Below are 8,993 nucleotides of genomic sequence, written 5' to 3'. Positions count from 1 at the left end.
TCCAAGAGAGGTGACTCAGTTTATTACTCTCAACCTAACTCCCATTTTCCCTACTTTAGGCTCCAACATTACATAGAGCTGCCACCCCCACCCCCACAACAGCTAAACCCCTGGGAGGTAAAGAGGGTAAAACCACAAAGTCAGAAATCCTGAGAAAAGCCAAGGTCGCATAACTCTCAAACAAAGAAACAAAATACAAGGAGGGCTCAGTGACTGGACACAGTCTGTGTAAACTGGGCAATATTCCCTTGACCGGGCCAAATGCAAAAAAATTCTTGGGCTCAATCATCGTCCAAGGTTGAGGCCAACAATGCTGGGTGCAGGCTTCGACTTCTACAGGGTCATGGGGCATCATTCACCACGTGAAGGGGCTCCAGCAGGTTGGAGACGTGCAGTGCCCATCGGGTTTAGGGTCCTGATGCTCTCGCCAGGGCGCGGGCTCGGGCAGCTTTGGCCTCGTCCTCCAGCTCATCTAGGAAACGCTCCTGGGACACGGAGTAGAAGGTGTAGCCATCTGGGAAAGTGGGTTCAGGAAATCTCTTGGGAGTACGCATATTGCCTTTTCCCAGACTCTCTCCACCACCCTTGTTACTCTCTCACCCTCCCAAATCAGTGATTCGATCTTCTGCCCTCTGCTTTTCTGAGCCCTGACCCCGATTCCGTTATTACTAATAAGTCATATTAAAAGAGCATTTTAAAATGACAAAATAAGGTACCTCAAACGCTGGCCTCGGCATCAGAAATGGCCAAGACTTTCACAGCTCGGGCTCTTTCTAGCAGCCCCACATTGCCCTACTACGCGCCTCTGCTCCCCTTCCCTTGTCCCCATATGCCTTCTACTGAGCCTACAGTCTGGACGGATACAAATAGCTAACACCAAGGCCCCGATGCCCAGGCCGGTCACGATGTTCCGGGTCCGCCGCTGTGGCAGATTCTTCTGCCACTGGGCGAGCTGCACCTGCCGCATGAACTGCAGCTGCTCGGGAGTCAGCTTCTCCCGAGTCGGGTCGATGCGCTGAGCCACAGGGCCCTTTCCACTCTTTGCATTGAGAGGGTCACCAGCTCCCGGGGCTGCCATGTTGCGGTTCCGCCCTCTCTACGCCCAGGGCGCGAGGGTTGCTGGGAATAACAGGGGATCCTGGGAGTTGTAGTCCGCGTTTTCTTTCCCGACGCGAGTGCGGCTCTTGACCTTAGCGGAAGAGCGGTGTGGGCGAAGGGGGAGGTGGCAAGTGGCCGAGCTTTCTGATTGGCTGAGGGGTCCGCGGCCGTTGGGGCGGGAAAAGGCTGTGGAGGGCTCGAGGCCGCAGTGGGCATTGGGTTTTCCTCGCTTTTGAGGTGAAGACAAGCACGCGGAAGGCGAAAGATTCTGTCTGGAGTGAAGCTCAGGGGGTGGGTTTATGGATCCAGTGAGTCGCCCAGGTGTCCCCCGAGGCTTCTGAAGATGGACAGACCTGTGAGGTCAAGATTGGCTTCCCTCAGTGATTTCCAGTTCGGAGCTGTCGCCACAGAGACAATCGAAGACGCTCTGCTCCACCTGGCGCAGCAGAATGAGCAAGCCGTGCAGGAGGCTGCCGGCCGGATGGGCAGCTTCAGGGAGACCCGGATCGTGGGTGTGGATGCCGGGCTGGGGAACGAGTTTCATGGGAGACGGGGCCGGGGGGGGGGGGGGTGGCACCCGTCTTTGAGTCACCGACCTGGAGATTCCGTTTACCTTATTCATCCAAATAAGTGTTGTTAGTAACTACTAGATGCCTGGTCCAGGGGATGTGGGAACGGACGAGACCCCGCAGCACCCCACCCTTGACTTCAGCCCCTACAGAGTGCTTACCCACACACCACTTGGGGTAGAGCGGGGTAGAACCGACATCCAGATTCGAACAAATCTGTAACTGACACCAAGGACGGTTAGATAAGTGACGCACCAGATAAAAGAAGCTTTTATGGGGATTGAAGGGAGTGATAGGGAGAAGTGAGAGTAAGAAGAATTAAGGTAGACCTTGAGGAAGGATGGCATTTTGGTTGGCGAAGGTGGAGGAGGGGGACGGCATTTCTACCCAAAGGGTATGATAACCGAGTAAAGCTATGGAAATAGAGAAGCTTGGGGTGAGTGTGGAAGAAGAGTTGAAATTAAGACCAGAAAAGTCTGGAGACATTCAGTGTGGAAGGCCAAGGGGAAGAGTTTATACATAGCTTACTAGGGAAACAAGACGGCATTGAAGGTTTTCAAATATGGGAGTGATGTGACTTTAGCCTTTGCCCTAGAAAAAGATTATGTTGGCTCTGATGTAAAGAATGATTTGGAGTAGAGAGAGAGAGAGAGGAGGGAGGTGGACCAGAGGAGTCTGTGTCAGTAGTTAGGCAACAGGGCAGATGGAATGACAAGGGAGGATGGATTAAAACATTTCAGAGATAAAATCTGGAGCTCTGCAGTGGATGAATTTAAGAGGTGAAGAAGGTGAAGATGACTGTGCCAAAGGGTTGAGCCTAAGAGAATGGGAGTATAGTGGTGCTGTTAAGAGAAACACACACATTCATTTAAAAAACAAAAAACCCAGGAGGAAACGTGACCTTTGTTTGGGAAGGTAACAGATTTGGTTTGGGATCTACTGAGTTTCCAGTGCTTGTAGAACATCTAAAGTAGAGTGTCTGGTGAGCTGTTTAAAAAATAAGTCAGAAGAGAAGTCAGAACTGGAGATAAAGTTTTAGGAGTTATCTTCATAATGATACTGTTGAAAACTGGCCGAGAATGAGTCTGAGAGGGAGAAAAGAAAAGAGAAGCAGGTCAAGGTCAAAATGTTCCCTAGGAGACATTTTGTGTTCAGGCACTTGTTGTAGGAAGAAGAGTCATGAAGGGAACTAAAAATATGGCTGGGGAGAAAGGAACAGAACCAAGACACCTTGGGAAGCCAAGAGTTTCCCGAAGGATGACGGTCAGCTGTTTCACATGCCTCAGGGATATGAACGATGGAATAAAGGTTGCAAAAGGGTGATGTTATTTAATAATTTGGACATATTTGCTGGCCTTTGAGATCATTGTTGTAGCAAGTTGGGAAAAGTAGAAGCCAAACTGCAGAACAATAGGGAATTCATGAGGAAATGGAAGCAGCAGGTTTAAGCCAGCCTTTCAAGAAGGTTAGCAGTGATGGAAACTAGGGAGATAAAGAGCCGTAGCTTAATAGAAGGGGAGAGTCTTTCAGTTAATAGATGTGTTTATAAGTGCAGGATGGAGAGGCAGTAGGGTAGGGAGGCATAACCGTTATGCATTGCACCTAACCCTACCTCAGTTTTCTTGGCAAGTTAAACTAGAAAATAGAAACAATCACCCAGATAATTCAGACCCAAACCAAAACAAAACCAAACAACTGTATACTCACAAACAAAACAGAAAGGAAGCTTAAACTCCAGCAAATAAAAGGACTAATAACATACAATTATGTGTTTTAGGGTATTTTGCTTAACTGCTTAAGCTAATCTGCTCATTGGCCACTGCTAGCAGGGTTTTAGTTTTTGTAACAGTAACGTTTTGTACATATGTGTAACACATCAAACGGACTGTTCAGCTTTGTGCTAGCATGACTTCCATGTACCTAAGAAAGTCGAACTTTCTCTGAAGACACATGGTCATTCGACTGTGCATAATTCTTTACTGATCAGTGCTAAAAGTCCCAAGTTCTACAGGAGCTTCCTTTGTTAAGAACTAACATTTACCCCTGTTTCCACCCTCTTAATGAGATTGCAAACTAAACAGAATTCTATCTGGGGCTGTTCTTTCAAAGAGAAACAGAGGCAGCCTAAGATCTTGCCAAGGTATCTTGCCCTTCCCACCTTCCCATTGACTTTGCCCCCCCTCCCCCAAAGTGGGCTATGTTCCTGATCTAGGGGATATTTCTTCCAAACCAGCCACTCCATAGTAACAAACTTGTTCCTGGGGAGAAGTTCAGCCACCACAGATTTCACCCAACAAACTGGTGGTGGGGAGAGGGTGTCCAGCTGTAAAGTGAATCGTGTTTGTAAAGCAATGGGAGTTCTCTAGAGGGCGGTTACTAAACAAACACTGTTGTAAAGAATATTGAAGCTCCAGGAGGGCCTTTTTCTGTTCCTGTCAACATTCCACTGAAAACAGAATATAGGGGCTAGGGTTTTTAATCCATCCAAGAATCTCCCTTGAAGCTGGAGTTTCCCAGCATGGTGTAGAGGCCAACTGAGCCAGCTGGTATGTTTGTGTGTAGCTGGCCAAGCCTTTTATCAGCTGGGACCCACAGGAAGGCTCAAGGGTCACTGAGGGGGCTTGGGAAGCCCTTGTCTTTGGCGTTCAGTCAGTCTCCTTTTCATGCCTCTAATCTGCTTGTTGGCAGGAAAGGGAACTCAGCTCAGTTTGGTTGTTTGAGTCCCCTTTCTCACCCCCTGACCCTCTTCCCTTGGCCCCATCATGGCTTTTACACAATGCCAGGAGTTCACAGAATGGTTTTAGTTGCATCTTGTGAATTAGTCTCTTCTCTCTTGTTTCGGCAGAGTTTGTTTTTCTCCTGTCTGAACAATGGTGTCTGGAGAAATCCGTGAGCTACCAGGCTGTAGAAATCCTAGAAAGGTAAAGCCCTGGGCGTAGTGGTACCTCTTAGAAGGACTAACGTACCCTTTAAACATCTTAAAAAAGAAAAAAAAAAAAAAAAAAAGACAGTCGCCCTTCAGCATGAGACCTGCTTTGGCACCCTCTACTGCTTGCAAATGTCCCGTTTTTCAGCCAGGGACTAAGACTGGAGACTGGAGATAGGGCAGAGCTTGCTGCACAAACTTCCTTTAGTTTGAGTGAGTGTGGATTGATTACTCTCCCCTTCCCTTCCTTCTAGGTTTATGGTTAAGCAGGCAGAGAATATGCACCGGCAAGCCATGGTCCAGCTGAGTGAGAAGAAGGAGCCTCAGAATTGGAAAGCTCTGAAAGAGCAGCTTTCCAGCAAGTTTGTCCTGCGTCTTGTGTCGTGTGTTCAACTGGCGAGCAAACTTTCCTTCCACTACAAAGTAAGGAGCGGGGGTCCCTCCTGGGCACCTGCGTGGTAGCAGAAACCAGCTCGTCCGCAGGCGACTGTGAGAAACTGCCTCCTAAGCTAGGTGTTATGACTCCTGTAGAAATTCCAGAGTGCAATTATGCTTCCTAAATAAGCACACCTCCTACACACACACACACACACACACAGGTAGTTCTTTAATAGCCTACGGTTCTGTTCCCAAAGTGTAATTGCTGGACAGATGCCATCATTTATGCAGGTCACCTTTCCTCCCCTTGGACTCAAGGACAGTTTACGTAAGGTGCCTGAATTGCCAACAGGCCTATCAGTGTTAAAGACAAACAGTTACATTTATAGGGGATAAAATGTTTCCATACCCCTACCCGATGCCTGTGTGGTAAAATATCATTCCTGCCACAAAGATTCACTGTCTTCTGTGGCCAGAGGCTGCACTTGGTGCCATGGGTACAACAAGTGAAAATATTGCCAGCACCCTCAAGGAATTTATTATCCAACGGGAGGAGACATGCAGGCAGATAATGTGGGAGCGCGCTCTGCTGAGTAAATACAGACAGCTATGCGTGTACCTCCTTGGCCTTGGAAAGTCAAGCAAGTGTATTTAAAGAAAACGACTTCTTGAAGGCGGGTAGGTAGGCGTGGGCAGGAGATGGGTGGATGCTAAGAAAGAGGGAGAGGCATTCAGGAAAGCAGGGAAAGAGGAAAGGGAGGAGAGGGAGATCCAGACACAGGAAGCAGCACGTGTACAGGTTTGGAGAGCTGCACAGTCTCAGGAACTGCAAGTAATCCTGTGTGACAGGCGTGGGGCGTGAGGGGCCAACTGCCAAGAGAGACGGCGAGATGAAGGCATGGGCTGGACTGTGAAAAGCTTTGTATGCTACGCCAAGATGCGTGATCTTTAGTCTGACACCTCTCTCTCTCTCTCTCTTTCTCTCTCGCTGTTTTGTTTTCCTTTGCTCAGATAATCAGCAACGTTACAGTCCTGAATTTCCTCCAGACTCTAGGGTATGTGCACAGTAAAGAAGAACTGCTGGAGTCAGAGCTTGATGTTTTGAAGTCCCTGAACTTCCAGATCAATCTGCCCACTCCCCTGGCATATGTGGAGATGCTTCTGGAGGTGTTAGGTATCTACTGTGTCGGAGGGTGTGGGTTGGCATCTTCGTAGAAGGCAATAAGCATGTTCCCAGGGCTTTGGAAGCAGTGGGCAGAACCTGCCAGTGGGAAATGGCAGGAAGCCTGAGATGACCGAATCCCGTGTTCCTTTGGTACCTGTCAGGGACGGAGACTCAGGTCTCAGCGTCTGGCTGGTCTCACTGGGCACTCTCTTATTACAGGATCAACGAGGTGATTTTCTAGAGGGATGAGATAAGAGGGGAGCAAGCAAATATATTCTAATTGTGTGTACACGGCAGATAGAGATTTCTCTATCTTCCCCTTTATCCTTTAAAACTGACCTCCAACTAGGAACGCCTGGGTGGCTCAGTGCGTTAAAGCCTCTGCCTTCAGCTCGGGTCATGATCCCAGGGTCCTGGAATCGAGCCCCGCATCGGGCTCTCTGCTCAGTGCGGAGCCTGCTTCCCCCTCCCTCTCGCTCTACCTGCCTCTCTGCCTACTTGTGATCTCTGCCTGTAAAAAAAAATAATAATAATTGACCTCCAACTAAAGAGGTTTCCTACAGTAGAAAACATTAGCTCAAGAGCTTTGTGTCACATGTCAATGGTGATAGTGATCAGAGAGGACCCACTTACCGTTCTTTGCCATGCCCATACTCCATTTAGGATACAATGGCTGCTTGGTCCCAGCCACACAGCTTCACGCAACCTGCCTGACCCTGCTCGACCTTGTCTATCTCCTGCATGAACCCATATATGAGAGCCTGCTGAGGGCTTCCATTGAAAACTCTGTACCCAGTCAGCTGCAAGGGTAAGCCAACTCCTTCAGGTAGGCCCCTTCCAGAAACAGTGTTTGAAGCACACCTCGAGAACATACCACGGGAATGGAATTTACCCAATAAGGCATCCAGTCCACAGATAACCTGCACAGGTCACTGGTTTTAATGAACTCCCAGTATGTTACTTAGATGCAGATGACTGAGCCCCACCAGCAAAAACTGGAAAGGATTTTGCTTTTAAATTTAAATGACTGCAGGTAATTAACATACTTTCTTTCATAGTTCTTCCTTTACTGCTGTTTAGATTTGAGATTACTGGACTGCCTTTTAGTCGCTTAGAAAAAAAAGACAGTCATAGGGTTGCGACTTAGACAAAAGGGTTTGATTACTGTAAAGTCAGACGGGTAAAAAGGCTCACAGTTCCAAGTGTTAGGGAGGCAGATGGGACAACAAAAGCAGATAAACCAGTCGGAAGGCTCAGGTTTTGATCCCAGGTGGGTTGGGGGAGGAGGCCAATTAGCCATCACTTGGGCATTTCCTTCGGTATCTAAAAAAGTCCAAGATGATCAACATAAACAACTCATAGTTGAAGGCCCATGGCCCTCAGATTTGGAAGGTCAAGTTCCATTCAAGCTCCAAAACTGATACGGTTTTAATCACTCAGGGAAAAGTTTGTTTCAGTGAAGGAAGACTTCATGCTGTTGGCAGTAGGAATCATTGCGGCAAGTGCTTTCATCCAAAACCACGAGTGCTGGAGCCAGGTGCGCACCCCTGAGCAGGACTGGTGTGGTCAGAATTCACTCAATAGAAAGCATTCTCCCAACGGTTAGGGGAAAAGATAAGACAACTTATAAAAAATAAGTCAAGACCCAGCATGAGGATGAGTAAGCAGGATTTGGGGGGCGGGAATACTAGGGCAGGCCCGAAAAGCCCTCTCGTTTTCCCCTTATGGAACTGGAAATGAAGGGTGACATTCAGCTTGTTCTTCTCCCTTTCTGATGACAACCGGCTATTATGGTCAGGTCCAGTAAGTATGCGCTCCCCAGTAGAAGCCAATGTCTAGGCCCCAATGCCATCTTCATATTCCATAGACCTTATCTCCAGCAGAATAAAATGTCTAGTAGAAACTTTCCAGGCTCTCACTATCCTAATGTCACCTGGCCATTGGCAAACACTGGGATCTGGATTTAATCTCCTCTGCAAATGCAGAGAAACAAAAAAATTTACATATGGCTTGAGAGAACAGGCCAAGGGATGTGTCTGTCTGTGCGCTAAAACACGGTGAGGTTATTTAGTAATACGGAGTCTGTCTCCTTCTGTAGGTTGTGGGGCATTTGCACAGCATCACAGGCATTGCCTTGGAAAGCATCGCAGAGCTCTCTTATGCAATCCTAACTCACAGCGTGGGAGCCAACACGCCTGCACGAAAGCAGCCGGCTCCTCCCCACCTGGAGGCCAGAGCTCTGAGGGCCTCCGCTGCCTCCAACACATGAGGTGCGCTCAGCCCACCAAGTATAAACAGCCTTCCTCACCACGCTCAGCCCTCCTTCTGTTTACTCTCTGTATCTTTTACTCTGAGTATCTTTTTGAACTATGTTTTTGTATTCCAACTTCATGCTCCTTTTTCTGCACCAGAGAGAGAGTTAAAGTTGACAAGCAGGTCCTTTTCACTGTTATCAAGACTGAAAATGCCAAGGAGCTGGGAGGAGACAGAACATTAGTGAAGTTGGTTCGTTTTTGTTTAACAAGATAGTTATAGCTTTTCCTTAACTATTCACTTCATTGAGAGAGGACACCAGACATGGAAATTAGTATTAACCAGGGGCTTGAAAACCGGGACTGTTTGGGTGACCTTGACTGATCATCAAGGAGGCAGCCTTTCTCTCCCCTTCAAGTTAGCTTAACATCTCTGTTCTGTCACCGAGATGTACACAAATGGGGCTTCCTCTACAGCTGACTATCTCCACGAGTCTTTTTTAAAAATAACACTAATCCATCTCTAAACATGTTTCGACAGAATTTCCACAAACTGCACTTGAACTCAACACTCCCAGAATATAAAGTACTCTATCTTAGTCAAC

General features: G+C 47.9%; 2 protein-coding genes across 3 annotated transcripts; one reads left to right on the top strand and one right to left on the bottom strand.

Moving 5' to 3' along the window:
* On the bottom strand, positions 1 to 1,119 carry LOC132004041 (cytochrome c oxidase assembly factor 3 homolog, mitochondrial). Its single transcript, XM_059380098.1, has 2 exons — positions 865 to 1,119; positions 1 to 514 (listed from the first exon to the last, which is right to left on the bottom strand). The coding sequence occupies exons 1-2, from the start codon at positions 1,076 to 1,078 to the stop codon at positions 408 to 410; spliced, it is 321 nt and encodes a 106-aa protein (XP_059236081.1). The 5' UTR covers positions 1,079 to 1,119; the 3' UTR covers positions 1 to 407.
* CNTD1 (cyclin N-terminal domain containing 1) lies at positions 1,116 to 8,933 on the top strand. Of its 2 annotated transcripts, XM_059380092.1 has the most exons (7): positions 1,142 to 1,610; positions 4,513 to 4,588; positions 4,848 to 5,016; positions 5,983 to 6,145; positions 6,800 to 6,944; positions 7,577 to 7,673; positions 8,235 to 8,933. In XM_059380092.1, the coding sequence occupies exons 1-7, from the start codon at positions 1,442 to 1,444 to the stop codon at positions 8,403 to 8,405; spliced, it is 990 nt and encodes a 329-aa protein (XP_059236075.1). In that variant the 5' UTR covers positions 1,142 to 1,441; the 3' UTR covers positions 8,406 to 8,933. The 2 variants fall into 2 exon arrangements, with proteins under 2 accessions (XP_059236076.1, XP_059236075.1); XM_059380093.1 differs by lacking the exon at positions 7,577 to 7,673 and having other exon boundaries at positions 1,116 to 1,610; positions 8,235 to 8,322.
* Positions 8,934 to 8,993: the final 60 nt, after the last annotated feature.

The sequence above is a fragment of the Mustela nigripes genome, chromosome 16 (genome assembly GCF_022355385.1).
Source record: "Mustela nigripes isolate SB6536 chromosome 16, MUSNIG.SB6536, whole genome shotgun sequence".
In the NCBI taxonomy this organism is placed as follows: domain Eukaryota; kingdom Metazoa; phylum Chordata; class Mammalia; order Carnivora; family Mustelidae; genus Mustela; species Mustela nigripes.
Note: the sequence above shows the minus strand (reverse complement) of the source record. Positions and strands in the feature narration are given on the sequence as shown.